Source organism: Protomyctophum parallelum, assembly GCF_964188405.1.
Source record: "Protomyctophum parallelum genome assembly, chromosome: 10".
In the NCBI taxonomy this organism is placed as follows: Eukaryota; Metazoa; Chordata; class Actinopteri; order Myctophiformes; family Myctophidae; genus Protomyctophum; species Protomyctophum parallelum.
In genome coordinates this window covers 22573047-22592782 of record NC_139704.1, presented here as the reverse complement: position 1 = coordinate 22592782, position 19736 = coordinate 22573047, and the positions used below count along the sequence as shown (strand labels likewise).

Genomic DNA, 19736 nt, shown 5'->3' with positions numbered 1-19736 from the left:
AATTTAATCTGTGTAAAACATGTGGGTAGTGCAGTTTTTTAAAGGGGAAATGTATGAATATGGATATAAACAGTGATTCTCTGGCAAATACATCTACATCTAATACCCGATTATAATACGACCCTGGGTAGATTCTTGAAATTAAAATAGATTTTTCGATGCAAGTTACTATATCGTTTAATACCCGCCCCTCTAGACCAGAAACCTAACACATTCAGCTCAGTAATCATAAGAAACGGACATAGCCGTCATCACAAATGTGATGAGGTCATAACCTATAGCCTATAAGGCCGCAAAAGATTTCAAAATGTCATTATGCTTTAAGTAGCATGTGACGTGTCAAACTAGGGGGTTTTCATGATTCTGAATCCATTGCAAGCATTAGATTTGCACGAAAAACACTCCTTGAGCTAAAAGAAACGGACATAGCCGTCATCACAAATGTGATGAGGTCAGGTCATCATATTTGGGCAAGTGGCTATGGCCGAACAAAGCGGGCAGCATTGGTGTTAAAATGTACACACTTGGCCTGGGCCGTGGCTCAGCGGTCCAGGCACCTCAAAGACCTCAAAATTGTACTTAAGTGCAGTACTTAAGTAAAAGTACTTAGTTACTTTCCACCACTGACCGCCAGTTTGCCAGTTTGATCCCGGGCTCCCCTAGCAAGACAGAATTGCCTTTGGTGGATTACGACAGTGTGATACGAGTCTGGCCAAGAAGCCAGGCTAGGGCTCCCCCAGAGTTGGTGCACGTCGAAGTGTCCTTGAGCAAGACTCTGAACCCCTAATTTCTCCTGATGTGCAGGTTGGTGCCTTCCTTGCATGGTTTCCGTCGCCATCGGTGTATGAATGGGTGAATGTAATGCAATAAAAGTGCTATGCACCATTTACCATTTCATATAGTCGATCTACAAGCTCACAACATTGTGCATTGTGAGTGGCAAGCTTGCAGATGGGCTGTAGCTGGAGATTAAATAGCTAATAGATAAAATAGCTGGGGGAAAAATGGGCCATAAGTGTTTAGCTATGAAGGAACACACTTTGAGAACTATACAGTACAGAATTATACAGTACATCTGATATTCTAAACACTCATTGGTGGTAATCATTCTTTTGCTTGTGTTTTCTTAGGGACAGGGAGGTTGTTTTTTCTTCAGTTGAGTAGAGTAAGGCTATAGATGCTAGTAAAGACATCTGCACAAACTGCACATCATGCTCTGAGCACTTGGCTGAGTACACCATATTGGCCAGGTGCCTTGTGTATGTACTGTATATGCTTTTGAAGGTTTTACACACATCCGCCCTAGATATTTATAGCGGGCTGCATGGGGCCCTGTGCATGCAGTAGGCCAATTTTACATTTTCCCTTATTGTCTCCACCAGGCCGAAGGCATAGGGAGAGAGTATGTTTTGCACTCCGTCCGTGTCTGTCTGTCCGTCCGTCCGTGTGTCTGTCTGTCCGTCCGTCTGTGCACCGCTAACCCGGTCGATGCCAAATTTTTCACACACACTCCCTGGATGCCAACAATGAACCTCTGCCCCAAATTTTCCAGAACGGCCTGTTATAGCACCACCAGGAGGCCGACTTTTGAAAAAATAAAAATTATATATATTACTCCTCCATATTCTGTCCAAGAATCCCGCAAATTGTTACACACTATCTCTATAGTCATGCGTTCAAGACGGATCTGTCCGATATTTCATATTCCATCCTAATTGGCTAACATTGGCTGTCAAAGTTTGCAGGATTGGCCCGTTTTGAACAAAAAGCCTCAAATCATGAACGCAACGTGGAATTCATGTGAAATCTTTCACAGACTTTCCTACTAGGCTGAGGAATATATCACACCCTTTTCACATTGGCAACACCAACAGGTGGATTTTTGCAAAACCCATTTTTTTCAACAAAATGCCTCAAATCATCCAATTGCCATCCAAGGCGTAAGAAGAAATGGCACCCTTTTCACATTGGCCTATTATAGCGCCACCACGACGCCACAACCTGATCTGTCCTGGTGGAGACCTGTCCCCCGAGGGGCACTTTATCTATAGTTATAACTCATGATGCCATGTGTGTCTGCATTAGGGATGTCCCGATACACTTTTTTCGCTTCCAATCCGATCCCGATACCTCAATTTATGTGTTAGCCGATACCGATACCGAATACCGATACCAGTGTCGTGATTTCATTTCATGTTGTGTTTATAGCTATCTAGCTATATATCTCGTGTTGTGTTTATAGCAGACTCCTCACTCAAATGCGCACTTGCAGTTTGGGCAACTCCAAAGCAAATTCCACATGTCCCAACATTTTATTTACCTGCCATAATGTCAACCCCTTGCTCCTGTGTCGGATCTGTGGTTAGACTGGCATTTTCACCGATACCGATATGACCCGATATGACAAATAAGGGCCGATCCGATACAGTATCGGGACATCTCTAGTCTGCATCATTGACCGTACTGCTCACTCAGTTCAGAGAGGAGAGACACCTACGTCAGACTTATCCTGACTGAATAGGATCTACGCTACCTGCTGTGTGTTGGCAGCACCCATAGGACTTATCCTTCTTCCCTAGCCCTTTAAATCTATCTGCCGATTGGTCGTCTGCCCATCCCTCTACCTCCGCTCCATCGTCACTCTCGCTTTCTTTGTATCTACAGCATTGCTAATCCCCTCCAATACAGTAACACTGGTATCATTTGTAACACACTGCTGTATGTTCACATCAAGAAGCAGGCGTTATGTCAATAACAATGATCTACAGCTGAACACTGACCAGCTTGAATGGAGCTGGCCTTAAGCTCGAGGGCCTCAACAGTAGTTGAGGTATACCATAGGAGGGAGTTTTACTGACTTTCCCTCTAATCACCCAAGTGGGCGTGAAACAAGGCAATGATCTGGTTTATGTCCATTTCTCTGATGTTAAAGGGCTACTATCAATCACACTGCAATTGTGCATTTCAGTTCATTGTTAATGGTTATATAAAATATTTACGATGCAACCCATACTGACAGAGAAAACTCTGGCTAGTCTGCACTCTCACATCGCATCACACAATTCCCCTGAGGTATTTTGCAGCCACTGGCCTGGTATGCCCAAGCTATAACATCAAGGACAATGTTTTGGTGGCCACCGAGGGTAGCAGCTAAAAAATATATAGCTTTCACTTTCACAGAGTTTAGGCCAGTCAGTGACGTCACTGGGGTAAACATCTCAATACAGACCGCACAGACCGAAGTCTGCTCAGTGATAATTAGAACATTATCCATAGGCCTACTAGAGAGGTGCCCGTATAATATATTTCTGTGTCAGCCATGCCCAAATATGGAGTGTTGGGATGTCAGAACAGGCCAGCTTATGAAGTTCTGTGTCAGGCTGGCATGCCTAAATATATGGAGTGTTATGAGGTCAGAACAGGCCAGCTCCATATATGGACTCTGGGCATGCAGGGGCCCGGTCCAGAGGCCGGGCAGAGGCCTTTTTTGGGGTGGTTCTGGACAACCGTGGGTCCGACCAACTCGACACCGGGCACTGCATCCCCTGTGGTGGTGTGGAATGCGTGTGTCGAATTTGAAGTCGGTGGGGCGAACGGTTCTCAAGTTACGTGGATTACAGATGTACAGACACGACACGTACACACAGAGACTTGGTGCATTTAGTATTAGATAGCAAATATTTAACTACAAGATGTTGAAAATCCTGATAGGGTCCCTGTAAAGCAAGGCTACGCACCCCATTATCCCTCATCTCTGATCCCCAAATAACTGCTGTCCCCTCTGAGTGAGCCAAGATCTTTGTCCCCAGATAAGCCTTAACTCTGCATCTTACAGTACTGTAAGTCTGATTAGTGCTACGTCACAGAAGGGGTGTGTGTAAATACAAGTCTGGAGGAGCCCAGGAATAGAGACCTGGGAGGGGCCATGCATGCATGCAGCGAAGACTGCATGGCCACTGGGACACCAGGCATGCGTCTGAGGGTAATCCCTCCTTAAATAAGCCCTGGGTGAATGAAAGGAGGGGAGGGACCCATGCAGGGCAGAGAATGTTGAAGCGTGGGAGCATGACCAGTCGGTGTCCTCTCCCTCGGACACGGCGCATCAGTTGAAGGAGTAGAGGGATTTAGAGAAAGAGACAAGAGGGAAAACACTTGGATTATACAGCCTGGGATAGAGAAGAGGGGCTGTCCAGGATGAACTTTGCTGCTCAATTATACAATTGTGCAAGCTACCTGGTCGAGCTACCGGAGATGGATTTCCCCAGCGTGGCAAATAATGACTACGAGGAGAATGACCCCTTCTGGCAAAGGTGGGAGGTGCTGACCTTGTAGACCCTATAGATCCCTTGAGGTCACGGTCCCAAACCTATAGCTGCCCTTCATCGTGGCCTTCCCTTTAGACAAACCGTCCAGCAGCCCACTGCACCGCTCCCTGTTGCAGCCAGATAATAAAAGGCCTCCCGTCGGAAGAGCTGACCTCAGTAGCCATGTTTTGCTTCCTAGTTTTCCCCCTGACCCTCTCATCACCTCTCCATTCCTCTGCTCTGCCTCATGCACTTGCTACAGTGGTTCACCCCCTGCTACCTCCCGACCTATAGGTGATGCACCTCCCACACATGGACATGAAATATATGAAGTTGAACACATATTGTTTATGCAACATATGTACGTATATCATGTGACATTAGAAATTGGCCGTATATTATATTATATATATATATATATATATATATATAAAATACTTTATATTTGTTATATATTATAGTATATATATATATATATATATATATTCAGAACAGGTAAGGTCTAGTATATAAAATACAAAGCACCACCAAAAATACTTGTCCTTTAATTGAACTCCTTCAGTGCCACCTAGTGGTCACCAGTTTTAGTGCTGAGTGCCAGACCTCCCATTATAAAAAAAAGAGGGCTTTTAAAAAAATCTTTTATATACGTCTATACGGGCATGGCATCCAGTGCATAGCGTATTTAGATACGGGATGACGTCCCTGGCACTTAAACAGTTTTAATTCAATAATAATTAATTTACCAATCAATTCCCCAATGTCTTCCTTTTCCACATCCTGCTCATCTACTGTAAATCACACAATCATGGAAATCAATATCCATGGTGAACAAAAACCTTTTTCAGTTTAAGCTTCGCAACCCCATAACTCAAATATAGACTGTGGCGGGGACAGACAGACAGACAGACAGGCAGGCAGGCAGGCAGGCAGGCTGACTGACTGACTACAAACACAGTGCCAGGGAATACCTGGATGAGATTCTAATTATTGCTTGGACAAGGGACTCCACCTGGTGGCCTGTGGATGCCAACTGTGGATGCTGCTATACTAGCTAATAGCACCTATAGACGTCCACAATGTGTGACAACATGAATTATGTCAATGGAATCTTAGAATGAAATCTAATTTTGCATTCTAATTTATAATTAAACACAAATGATGAATTACTTACTGTAAGTCAACTTGAATTTGTGCAACTATAGGGCTTAATGCTATTGGAAAATGAGTATCAGAAGGACATTATGATTTTAGTATACTTTCATGTGACTGACACTAACTATGTTCTAGGGCTTCGAGGAGCTAAAAACAAAGCTTGTGGAAATGCCAATAATTAGCATACAGTTGATATTAAGTAGAGTAGATAAGTAGATAAACCCACAACCTTACTCGAAGCAAACATTCAGAATCTCAGTCAGTGGATTAACGATCGGGTTAATGTCTAATCCTGTTGCTTGTTTATACTGTAGCAATGGGTGGATGGAGACATAGATAATTGTAGTTTGAAAGATTATGCAATCAAAGTCTGTCCTTTACCCGAAGGACAATGCTGGATGAATGATGGAAAAATGTAGTTAGCTTCCACTTTACAACTTAGATTGATGCTGGTATAGTGCCGACTAGATAAGTCATTATCAATCTACAGAACTATTATCAATCATTGCCATAGGCCCTAAACTTTCACTTTAATTGCAGTGTGTCCTCTAGACATTGTAGGTGTCGAAGTGTTCAATAAATCACATTGAGTCAAGTGTGTGATCAGTCAATCTGGGAGGAAGTTAGAATGACATGAAAGGTCCATTAGTTTTGTCTGTGCGTGCATGCGTATATGCCAGGGGTTCCCAAACGGTGGTGTGTGCACCCCTTGTGGTGCGCGAACGCCCTCTATATAGGGGTGCATTACATGAAAAGGGTAATTAAGCAATATTACACTTGAGGGTGTGGTTTAACGTGATTATTGCCACGACAGTGTAGCGGTCAGGAACGAGACGTAGTCGAGTTCCGCAAGCATCACTGAAGTGGCACTAATCACGTTAAATCACACCATATAATAATATTGCAATTATACAACAGTTACCCTTAAAACTAGGGATGTCCCGATACACTTTTTTCCTTTCCAATCCGATCCCGATACCACCATTTCTGTGTTAGCCGATACCGGATACAGATACCAGAGAATAATATTTATAATAATACAAAAAGAAAAAAGATCTTATTTTGAAGTCCACTAACCGGGAATAATGTTTATAGCTATATATATCTTGTGTTGTGTTTATAGCAAACTCCTCACTCAAATGTGCACAAGCAGTTTGGGCAACTCGAAAGCAAACTCCACATGCCCCAGCATTTTATTCACCTGCCATAGTGTCAACCCTTTACCCCTGTGTTGGATCTGTGCTTAGACTGGCATATTTGCCGATACCGATATGACCCGATATGACCAAATAAGGGCCGATCCGATACTTTTCCGATACAGATATGTGACGGGAGCCGGTTAAATCAATAAGGCATTTAGAAACACAGTAGTATCATTTAAAGTGCACTAATTAAAAGTGCGAGTGCGTTGTACTGTGTGATACAGATACAGTATCGGGACATCTCTACTTAAAACTAAGAAAATCACTATACGACCACAAATGTCCCAAGAAACTAGCTAGCCTAGTCACTGAGTTTGCTGCGCTCTGGGAAAACAGAGCAGCTGAATTCTTTGTTTTGATTAGGTGTGGAGTGGTGCTCGTTTGAACCACGGCTAGAAGGCTGTTTCAACCACAGATTGCTTCATCGAAACAACCTGTTGTATAATATAACACAAACGGCACAAAATCCGGTAAAACACTGTTGTAAGGAGATGTATAGAGCATACAGCAGCTGCATGTCTCTCAGTGCAGTGACATTCTGTGATTATTTGCCATAATCATATTTTAAAAATGTATAATTTTTAGCCTAATACAACAAGACTTAGCGTTGGTAAGGAGGTAACAGGGGGATGCACGGCAAAAAAGGAGCAGCGGTGACCTAAGGTTTAGAGGAGCGTTCTTGTTGCCGAAAGGTTGCCGGTTCGATTCCCCGGACAGGCAGGAAAAATCTGGGTCGGAAAGTGATCACTCACCCAACACCGCTGAAGTGCCCTTGATAGAGACACTGAGCCCCCAACTGCTCCAGTGGAGCTGCTTAGTGGCCAACAGTATAAGACTGTGGTTGTACTGGTCAGCTCCCAGGTTTTAATGTGTGCGTCTGACTGTCGTTTCTATGTGCAGGGCGTTGCTGAAAATGAGCACTTGTGCTCATTTTCTAGGGAACCTATTCTATGTTCCCCACCAGGCAAAAAAGGTTCTTTGTTCCCCACTTAGAATAAACCTAAACCAGAAACCTAACCTAGTAATTTTAGTAAGACTAAAAGTATTTTAGCAACTTAGTCATACTTTTAGTAGCAAATTCTGATTTAAGCTCAGTCTTTGAACAATCCATTGAACTTTAGGCCTGCCTAGGCTACTTAAACTATCTAGTCGTTGTTGCCAACTAAAAATTAACACTGGCATAAAATAAACTAAAACATAATTGCTCAGACTCTTCAACAAAAATGACAAAAATACAACATTCTTTGTTCTGTACTTATACATACAATTGTATAGTACAAAACACTGAAGTCCTTAAACCAGAAACCTATAACGCTAACCCTAAGGTAAGTGGGGAACATAGAACCTGGGGAACATACTGTAGGGATGACCCCGTGCTCAGCTACTACCTTGGGTAAATAAAGGGGGGAAGAAAGTTGGGGAGCGTCCGGACCACTCGTGTATGCAATCATCACGCATGTGTGCATTAGAGCCAATTAATAGGTCATGGTACAGAGTATCAGCATAATAGTGAATGATCTGTGTGAATCATCCAGTCCTGCAGTTCAAAGTCATTGCATAAGCAAAGTCATATAGTATAGGGGTTTATCTCTCTGTTGTCTATTTGGGTTCCCAATCACGTGTAATATACAGAAGATAAATTGTGATGTGATCCAAGAGACATTAATAGGCTATGCTGCAAAATATTGATGCCTGTACTGTCAGAATCAAATTAACAGTCAGGATTGTTGCTGCCTGTGTATGTGACATCCATAATCTAAAATATTGTCTATAGCCATTTCGTCTCCCAGTTAATTTAAGTTACACTTTTTTATTTTAAAGCTGCCATCATTTGTTTTAATTTTGGACCGTCAAGAGGTAGAGGTCACTCTTTTCACATAATTATGATTATGCAGCCAATGAACTCGTAATTTTATTCTTATCCAAAATTATTTCTCTCTCTCTCTCTCTCATTCCAAAGAGAGGAACTGCGCCTGGGCCCCTGTTTCAGCGGAGACCTCGTCTGCAACGGCACCGCTGGCCGCAGACATACCCTCATCGAGCCAGAGCGTCTGAAGGACTTCGTCGAGGAGGAACTCATCGATGGCGACAGCAACAACAAGGTTAAGGCCTGGAGGACTCAGGTGGAGGAGTCGGTGGCGGCCCCTGAGATCAAGCTCATGGACCCCCCCAAGAAGACCAGAAGCGCCAGCATGTCCAGCGACTCCGTTGACAAGCCTCCACCCGAGTGCCACCTCCCTCTACCCGAGTACCACCTCCCTCCACCCGAGTACCACCTCCCTCCACCCGAGTACCACCTCCCTCCACCCGAGTACCACCTCCGATTTGAGGACATTAGTGCCGCTGCCTTCAAAATCCAGTCGGGGATTCAGAAAACCCCCTGCACGGTATATATATGCCAGCATTGTATGACTTTATACACAACGGGTAGCCATTAAAATGCATCATCTCTAAGAGTCTGTGGTGGGTGGGGAACTAGAAAAGTGCGCTCCTCGAGTCCTCTGAATGCAGGGTTGCCTTCCGAGGGTGTCACTTTTAGGGCTCTATTCATACTATTCATACAGGTGAAAAGGTGACCACCTTATTGGTGGTCACCTCATCACCGAAAACTGGAGTATGAATAGATCCCTGGATCGGCAGTTCGGCACCCCCCTTCTATGTGCAGAAGTGAAAGTGCGTGTGTAGAGTTGCTCTCTATAGTGGTCCCTCAACATGCAATTCCAATTTGGGGAAGATTGGGATGTAGCATTTATTTATTCAAGATATATGCAGTTTTTGTCAGAAACTATATGTTCAGGTAACGGAACATCTAGGCCAGTGGTTCTCAACCTATTTAAACCGAAGTACCACCTCAGAAAATATCTGTCTCTCCAAGTACCACCATAATAACTGATAACTGATAAAATACAGGAGCGTAGACCTGCCCCATCCTATCAGCCATGTTCAGTTAACACAGGAATTTTAATGTATTCCTTCCTTCTTGTTTTTTTTGTTTTATTCCTAAGCCAATAATGCTGCTGCTCTGACAAAGCTCTGTCTAATCACTAATGAGCACAACTGATATTTATAATGTGATTAGTCCGTTCTCAAATATATTAACGGCTAGGTGTGCCGTCATGCCAATTTCAGCACGGCTGGAGAGCATATTCAACCAATTTGCTTGGTCAGAAGAAGTTGAACTACCTGTAGTAATATAAATATTTCATTCCACTGTTGTCTTTTTTTCTCCTTTTTTGGTACCACCAGAGGGGGCAGCTAGATGTTCAGTAGAAATTGCTTATTTCCGGTGCATAGTTAGTGGCATGCTTTGGATTGACAGCACTGCATGGTGCCTGCTTTGTGTCTCCAGTACTCCAGACTTTCCAAACAATATGGTATGGAGATCTACCTGAAGAAGGAACACCTCCAGTACACTGGCTCAGTGAAGGAGAGAGGAGTGCTGTACCTGCTTACCTCACTCACACAGGTAAATAGGCCTGCAGAGAGAGAGAGAGAGAGAGAGAGAGAGAGAGAGAGAGAGAGAGAGAGAGAGAGAGAGAGAGAGAGAGAGAGAGAGAGAGAGACATGGACGATATTGGTTCATTATGGCGATACGATACGATTCAATGATTTAAAATCGATACAGTAACTATTTAGCCAAGAAATTACATTTGTGTGAAACATGTGGATAGTGCAGGTTTTGCAGCCGGTCTCATGAATAGTTTTCACTTAGTTTTAGTCACATTTTAGTCACATGGAATATGTTTTAGTGTTAGTCTAGTTTTAGTCGACTAAATATCATAAGATTTTAGTCAACTAAATCTACAGTTGATTTAGTCGACGAAAACAACGCTGCTGGATACTGTGCCTACATGTTTCTCCTTCTGGACATCATAAAGATATGATGAAACGCACACAACAACACAGCATTTTCCAAAAAATGAAAATATACAGTTACACGGTTGTACAAAAATAGACCTTATTATGGCTTTAGCATGGCTATTGGCTACACACATAATATGTGGCTTCTCGCCACCGCTGAACTCCTACAGGGACAGATGAGACAGCCAATCTTCTTAACGGAGGGAAGAAAGAGCAGTAAATCTGAATAAATATTGTCCGTCTTGCCTCTAATCTGTCCTTGTATTCTGTGGCAGGCAGTTCAAAGCATATAAGGATATGTTCACATTCTAATCTACTTGGAAATGCTACAAACAACCTATACTGTATACGCAGCGGTGCATTAAACATGTTCTCCGTTTCAACAACAACAAAAGATATGCCCTGAAATCTATTTTAATTTGAGCGTAGAAATGAGGTTACCTTTGCAATTTATGTTACAGCACCTCTGGTCATTTTATGCAAAAGACAACAACATAATGTGATGAATGTGAAGTTGATTCTAAAATATTCTTTTCCCCTTAATTTATTCCTGCAAGCATTGCGTGAGCCTGTTTCTTATGTGTGAGTGTGTATTTATATGCAGGGCTGCACTAGGCGTTACCAAACCCCAGGATAAAACGGGATTTCATTTGTGCTGTAATTGTAAAGGAGTTCTGTCTTGGCCCCCCGTCCTGGTTTCAGGGCCTGCCGAGTGAGTGGCACCGCCTGATGTTGGCTGTGTTTGTATTCCTCCCACCCGGTCTCTTAGGTCTGCCTCCTCCATCAATCTGAAAGTCCTTCCAGCCTGTCAGTCCACCATACAGTCTCTCTGTGTCTGTACGTCTGTAATTCACTTTACTCGAGAACCGTTCGCCCCGCCGACTTCAAATTCGCCACACGTGTTGCAGCCTGTCAGTCCACCATGGGGGTCAAGAGCTTTTAGCCGCTCTGCCCCTCACCTCTGGAACTACCTAGTACCTCCCCCCTGATATTAGAAACATAGACTCAATCACCATATTCCAAACCCACCTCAAAATCCACCAGTTTATATATCCAGCCAGCATATGGCTGACCTCTTTCTCTTCTGTTGCAAGCTGTACTTTAGCTTTTGCTTTGCTTTTTAACAGTGTTTTCTGAAAGGGGCCTTATGAAACAAATGTATTATTATTATTACTCCACTTAAACCTCACCTCCACCCATATGGTCTCTTCAGGAGCAGCAGAAGAAGGGGGTGGTCGTGGCCACAGACTGTAACTTCTCGATGGCCGTGGCCCATCACGCCATCGAGCTGAGGATCCCCGTCTTTGTCATCATGCCGTCCTGCTGCTCCTCGCCTCGCCTCAGGACCTACAGGGATTACGGTGCCTTGGTTATCTCCTACGGCAGCGCTGCCTGGGACTCGCAGAATCACGCGCGCAACCTGGCAAAGGAGAATGGCTACCTATACCTGCAAGAGTGAGTCTGGCTGACAAGCACATACATGCTATAGTAGCAGGTTGCATAAACTGGGTGTCTGGAAGAGAGTTAACAACTTCAGCCCCTATTTTATACTTTCACACAATGTCACCTATATGATAACATTCCCAAATAGGGATGCCACATTGAAAGTGGTTAATTAAGCAATATTACACAAGATGGGGTGGTTTAACGTCATAAATGCACGCATGCAATGCTGCAGCCTGCAGGAGCTCCGAAAGCTCTCGTGTAATATTGCAATTATACAACAGTTACGCTTAAAACTTCTTTTATGACAGATGTAGCCACTACGACCACAAATCTCCCAAGGAACTCGCTAGCCTAGCAACTCAGTCTGCTGCACTCTGGGAGAACAGAGGAGCTGATTTCTTTGTTTTGACTATACTGTAGGTGTTCCATCATGCTCGTTTGAAGCACGGCTAGAACAGCCGTTTCAACAAATCAGGTTGCTTCCTCAAAATGACCTGTTGTATAAGTCATCCAACAGATTCTAACCTACAGTGTAACAAGTTACGTGTATACGCGCCGGTTACCTGCTGCGATCCATAGCCCAGTTTCAATTGAATTGTTGAAGCTTTTTTCCCCCTCTTGTTGTCTTACTTCCAGAGACGACAGTGCTGTGTACCTAGCAGGGCTGGGCACAGTTGGCATGGAGATCTACGAGCAAGTGCCCAATATAGATGCGTTGGTGGTGCCTGCGGGAGGGCAGTACGGCCTCCTGGCTGGCACAGCTGCAGCCATCAAACACCTCAGCTCTCGCATTATGGTCATAGTAAGTTCTGAATACTGTAGCCATGGACAGAGCGCTATGACTATAGCTGTATACAGTCGCGCACACACACACACACACACACACACACACACACACACACACGACTCGATTTTACAGCTCTAGCAATGATTCTCAACCCGTTTAATTTCAAGGACCCCCGGTTTGACATGCATATTAGTTTACAGACCCCCATTTAATGGCATTTCTATCTCTGAGACCCCAATTTATATTGTAAAATCAATGTTAACTTAACTCTGAGTGTACAAATGGAACCAAATTCCATTTGTACACTCTCAGAGTTACAGACCCATAAGGGTCCATTTGGTTCCAAACTATTATTTAGCTGGGGACCCCCTGGAACTCCCTTAAGGACCCCTGGGGGTCCCCGGACGCCACTTTGGGAACCACTATCAATTTCATAAAATGTGATTTTTATTTGTTTTGTTTTTGTTACACAGGGAGTTGAACCAGATGGATTCCCTCTTCTGCTACAGTCCCTAAAGACTGACCACCCAATCAAAGACTTATACAGCACCCATAACAAGAAACTATATGGAGGTCATTATATTTCAAAGTTCATTTTACTATCTGTAAGTGATAACAAAAGAAACCTTGGCTAAACTGTGGTTTCAATGAACACAGATTAACCATAATATCAGAACCTATTAAAAATGTACACAACGGCAGTTTGTGTTTGGAAAAATATAAGTAATAGATAGTCATTTATTATGGGGAAAGGTCAAATAAAGTTTGTATTGTGTACGTTTGTAAAGACCAAGGAAACGGCATGATCTTAACAGAAATTATTTCCTGAACTGTGATAGTGGTATGCATAGAATTTGTCTGAACATTACCACTTACTTATTACATCTCTCTTCTGTTTCTGTCAGACCTTGTGGAACATTCTCTTAGTAATTTCACCTTTCAGCTGGCAAAGAAACAAGTAGACAAGGTCGTCTCTGTCAGGTACTGGGTTTTTTGAATATTTCGCACTTATGTTTATGTTTATGTTTATGTTTATTTATTTGATATGGACATAATCACATTGCTCATTGCACAACTTGTAGATGCATCGTTTACAGTGTGTTAGCACGATTGCTAGTTTTCACCACTTGTCCATAGGAGACTTTTCTGAAAATACAAAGTTAAAAGAACACCCAATCTAAAAATAAGAAGTACATTCAATAAAAAGTACATTCAAGTGAAATTTACAGCAAGGTTACAGTACATTACAATGTACAATCATTCTCGTAACCAGTCAGGAGCTATACATGTGAGCACAGTTGATCTGATTTCAACCATAGTTTGAGACCTCTATAGAACACATTACCATCCGTCTCTAGTTTTAAGACCGTAGGCAAGGAGTTCCATAAGTTAGCTCCCTTTACTGAAAAGGCAGACTGTCCGAATGTGTTGTTACACCTTCTAAAGAGACTTTCCCACACGCCTACTACTTTTTTTCTTATGCATCATCTTATGAGCTTGATTTACAGAGCAGTAAAGGTATATCTATAATTATATAAAGTCTGTAATCCACGTAACTCGAGGACCGTTCGCGCTCACAGACTTCAAATTCGCCACACTCGTTCCACACCCCCACAGGGAGTGCAGTACCCGGCCTTGAGTCGGTCGTCCAGAACCGCCACAAAAGGCCCCTGCCCAGGCCCAAATTGGACAATTGGTCACACATGATCACCCTCAGATCTCCATATATGGAGCTGGCCTGTTCTGACATCTGCATAGACTCAGACACAGACATAATAACTGGGTGGGGCATTCATTTCCAACTTGCATCGTTCCAAGTAGGTCAGTGCCCAACGGGCACCATTCTAGTATTGATTAATTAAATGTGTGTTTCCGAGACAAAACACACATAGCATTTGGGACATAAAACTATCTCCTCTCCATTTACAAATCCATAGTTTTGTAAAGCACTCTGCGTGATTACAAATTCTTCCTTTGACCTGCTGGCGTAACCTCAGAACATTCCTTCATGTTATTCTCTTTCTCTCTCAGTGAGGAGGCCTCCCTGATAGCCATGCTGCGCTTCCAGGAGTTTGAGCGTTCCACCGTGGACACAGACGGAGCAATGGGGCTGGCAGCCATCTTGGCTGGTCAACTACCCGAGCTGAAGGGCAAAAAGTGGGTCAGACTGGTTCTATTACAAGCAGTCCTGTTTGCCTTAATTTAGCTTCTAAGGTTAGGTCACCCCCTCAAGGCTGCACAATGCGTTCTAAGGTTAGGTCACCCCCTCAAGGCTGCACAATGCCTTCTTAGGTTAGGTCGCCCCCTCAAGGCTGCACAATGCCTTCTAAGGTTAGGTCACCCCCTCAAGGCTGCACAATGCGTTCTAAGGTTAGGTCGCCCCCTCAAGGCTGCACAATGCCTTCTTAGGTTAGGTCACCCCCTCAAGGCTGCACAATGCGTTTTAAGGTTAGGTCACCCCCTCAAGGCTGCACAATGCGTTCTAAGGTTAGGTCACCCCCTCAAGGCTGCACAATGCCTTCTTAGGTTAGGTCGCCCCCTCAAGGCTGCACAATGCCTTCTTAGGTTAGGTCGCCCCCTCAAGGCTGCACAATGCCTTCTTAGGTTAGGTCGCCCCCTCAAGGCTGCACAATGCGTTCTAAGGTTAGGTCACCCCCTCAAGGCTGCACAATGCGTTCTAAGGTTAGGTCACCCCCTCAAGGCTGCACAATGCGTTCTAAGGTTAGGTCACCCCCTCAAGGCTGCACAATGCCTTCTTAGGTTAGGTCGCCCCCTCAAGGCTGCACAATGCCACAGCAATTATTATGCGAGATAAGTTGCTGGGGAAGAGAGGCGACATTAATACATTAAGTGCCGTCTACTGGACAAAGCTGGTATGGCGCTTCAGTGCCAGGAATTTCTGGCCATGATTCCACTATGATGCGCTTCCGTTTGTGGCTTCCATCTTAGATGCTAAAGAATAGCATCAATGCTAGCGAGCTAAAATGAGGTCCATACTTGCTCTAGAAAACGCCAATGTTCCCATCGCGCTCAGCTGATAATCAGAGAAGACCTCCGAACATCGCGGATCTGTTCAACACCACGGACAGGACAGCGCTTTAGTTTCAGAGAAAAAAGCCTGCAAAGGCGCGGCCTTAAAACAGAAGCCAGCGTGGTTGAGTGAAAACAAACGGTGCGGGGGCGGGGCCCTATAGTAACGGTGCATAGCAAACGGAGCGGTTAAAAAAAATGAAACACAGCGAGGCAATGTTCTAGCGATATTAATAGGCTTAAGACGAGCCTGCTCGCCACGCGTAACCACTAACCAGCGCATGCATGGCACAAAATGAATTACTCAGGACGAGTGTCAATGTGTTAATGTGACAATCTTGTCGCCTACAGATGAAGAAAAGCTTCCATCTCTGTTTTTTCTCTCCTTTCCGTAACAGAGTAGCAGTAGTGGTAAGCAGTGCCAACATGGAACCAGAGCTGCTGAGACAGTGCATAGAGAGGGCCTTGGTTCTGGACAACCGGGTCACTAAGTTCTCTGTGGAGCTGGAAGACAGTCCCGGGGACATGGCCAAGCTGCTGGACGTCCTGTCCAGAGAGGATGTCAGGTAGGTTTCACACAGAGACATTTTTCATGTCAAGGACCCCCAAAATGACACTCATTATATTATTTGTATTATAAAATCAATGTTAATTTAACTCTGAGAGTGTACAAAGACTGTAAAAATGGGACCCAATACCTCCCTGCTTGGCACTCAGCATCAAAGGGTTGGATTGGGGGGGGGGGGGCAAATCTACTAATCAATTGATTCCCGAGCGCGGCACGGCTGCAGCTCACCGCTCCTTGGCTGTGGCTCACCGCTCCAAGAGATGGGTCAAATGCGGAGAACAAATTTCTCTGCGGTAACGTGTGTGACAAATCGTATGACTTAGACTTTGACACACCTGGCTGACACACATGACCCGGTTCACCTGATCATGCCGAGTAAAGGCATGGTTTAGGCTTGCTTCATGGCTGGGGGTTCATAACATACGGAGAGAAAAACCGTATTTACTCTGTTCCCTACTTCCATTCTTTACCAGGCCCAGCCGGCCCCGTCTGACTGTGACAGCACATTCTAACAGCGGGCAACAGCCAGACGAATTTTCTGGAAGTGCATTATTTGTCAATGGGGCCCGGCGACTACTGGCGATAGAGGCGATAGCAGGCGAACAGGCGATGGTCGAAAAGTGGGCGGAGGAACGTCGGTCGAAAAGATACAAATAATTCATCTTTTGGGCGACGTTGCCCGGCGATAGTGAGCGATTTGGCGATAGCCAATGAAATTCATGGCGACAATCGCCGTTGGTCTCCCGCTGTTAAAACGTACTGTGAGAGACTTGTCTCATGCTTCACACATGTCACTTCTAATCATTGTTGTTTTTAGTCATAGTCTCTTGAATATAGTTTTCATTTAGTTTTAGTCACAGTTTAGTCACCTGGAATGTTTTAGTGTTAGTCTAGTTTTAGTCGACTAAATATAAGATTTTAGTCGACTAAATCTACAGTTGATTTAGTCGACTAAAATGTATTTTGCGGGCCTTGATGCCGTCATAATGACTGTTTTTATACTTGCTGAAAATAGCTGATCTACAAGCTCACAACTTGTGAGCTTGTAGATCAGCTTGTGATCAGCATGCAACCAATTGAAAAATGACTTATACTGGATCTCTCTGGATCTCCACTAGTCGAAATTGTCAGCATATTTACTTGACTTGACAAAATTGTCAGTATATTTAGTCTTAGGCTATATAGTTTTAGTCATAGCTTCATTTTTATTTAGTTTACATTTAGTTTTCGTCAGTGTAAAAAGGTAGTCGACGAACATTTCTTAGTTTTAGTCGCCGAAATCAACACTGCTTCACACACCTCACTTCTAATTGTCTACTCTCTGGGTCTCTATATATCTATTATAACTAAGTAACTAACTCTCTCTCTGCCGGTCTGTCTTTCACTCTCTCCTCTCAGATTGTTGGATGTTTGCCACCGGAGGCACAGTGACATGTCAGAGCTCTTTAAGACCCAGGTAGGTACCACGCCCCCAGTAAGGCTATCCAACGTTGAAGCTGCCACTACCTACTGGCAAGATGTGGAATTGCAGCACTTTCATGGAGGTGGTCCGGGGCTAGGCTAAACTTCTGCTCGCTCGAGCCATTGAGTTATATAATTATACTTCCGGCAGTCTTTCGGTTGTTTCAAAACGCCACTGAGCAACTTCCACTGAAATGATTAATGAATAGCGAGGGGGGGGGGGGGAGCTATCGCTCCTGGTCGGTCTCTATCCTTTTATTACTCTAAAGTAGGTACAGTAGGCCGATGTAGTCCATTAGGTATACAGTAGGTAGACCTAGGGTAATGTTCTGCACACCCCTCATACTACAGTAACTCAACTCCAATCCACTCAGCTTCTTTTTTACCATGGCTCCATTTAAAAAGAAAAGTGAGGGGCGCTAATATATTAAAGTCTAACTCCTGTTGATTACTAGGTGATGTAATGGTAATGTAAAACAAACAGTGCCAACACAAACATGAAATGCCATTAACAATAAAGAGACAATATGACTATATACTGTACGACATCAGATAGGTAACAAAATAATTTGTGCAGTTTACTTAAAAGTCGTTATATCTATCGATATTACGATATATCAATATCAATGTACATGCATTTGCCTCCCACAGTGTAAACTGGATCTGTGTGTGTGTGGGTGTGTGTGTGTTAACAGGTGGAGTGTGTGGTAGAAACCCGAGATAAGGCACAGAGCCTGCAGCTCCGCAAGTCACTGGATGAGCACTATCCTTCTATTCACTGGCTGGACCGGTGAAAAAACTAGGGGTGCACGATTATGAAATTATGACCGATATCCAATCTCCAATTATTTGCGGGGTCATATCTGCCGATGTCGATTCTGACCGATTCCGATATTATACAGAGGACCACAATGGAAACAAGCCTATGCCCTAGGAGCTTAGCCCAAAGCCTGTTAACACATTCTGTAAATACGACGTCTGGAAACGCCATAGGGACTCGAACCGAGCGGTACATACAACGTCTGTAGACGTCCTAGCTCATCCTCAATGATACCGGGCGAGAGAGGAATATTCTGAATTTTTTCCTTTTTTTTATTTGTCAGTTCGCCTTTCAGCTACCGTATGGCCCACTCTGCAGTCATATTAGTTTACAGTTGACTTAGCTGTTAGCGCGACAGAAAGAATGACTGGTTTCTCCTAATCCAGGGTGCTCTCCGTGGTTCTGAACGGATCGATATATTGGCGCTTCATTTCTGCTCCTCATCCGTCTCTCCCGCAAAATATTAATGCTTTTTGGATTATATATCGTATAAATTAAAACGATTGCAATGTAAGCTAGCAATATAAAGCACACAGCGGATTGTTTCCGGGTCGTGGGTTTCAGAGTAAAAGCGGCCATAGAGGTGGTGCCAGAGCTCCTATTTTGAAGGTTTTCCGGCACTGATTAATAAATCAATAAATAGCATCTTTTCCAAGCGTGTTTTCACAATTTAATGACTACTGAATGAGTTATTCAGTGTATTATTTTTCTTATTATTATTATTATTTATTTATTTTTGCTGGTGAAAACCGATGAAATAATCTGTATTATTTTGAGACTATTCCGATACAGCATTTTTATGGCCAGGCCCATTTCCGATTATGCTACCGATTAATCGTGCATAGAAAAAACTATAAAAACAGACAGAAGAACTACATTTTCAACACACACACACACACACACACACAGAAACAAGACAAATTGACAAAATGATGACATATGGTGTCATGGCTGGTATCATACAGTATCTGATACCTGTTGTATTGTAAAATACAGAAACGTGTTGGTGGTTGTGAATTTAAATAAACACAGAAAAGCCTTGAGATAAGTAAGATAATTATTACTTCTACGAGACTACTACGGCTACTACTACAGTACTACA

At 43.6% G+C, this 19736-nt stretch overlaps 1 protein-coding gene across 1 annotated transcript; it reads left to right on the top strand.

Moving 5' to 3' along the window:
• Positions 1–4251: 4251 nt before the first annotated feature.
• Positions 4252–18608, top strand: LOC310865740 (L-threonine ammonia-lyase; the record flags this gene model as incomplete). Its single annotated transcript, XM_083774949.1, has 11 exons — positions 4252–4310; positions 8622–9048; positions 10011–10127; positions 11736–11977; positions 12605–12770; positions 13229–13328; positions 13661–13736; positions 14787–14912; positions 16184–16351; positions 17752–17809; positions 18510–18608. The coding sequence occupies 11 exons, from the start codon at positions 4252–4254 to the stop codon at positions 18606–18608; spliced, it is 1638 nt and encodes a 545-aa protein (XP_083631075.1).
• Positions 18609–19736: the final 1128 nt, after the last annotated feature.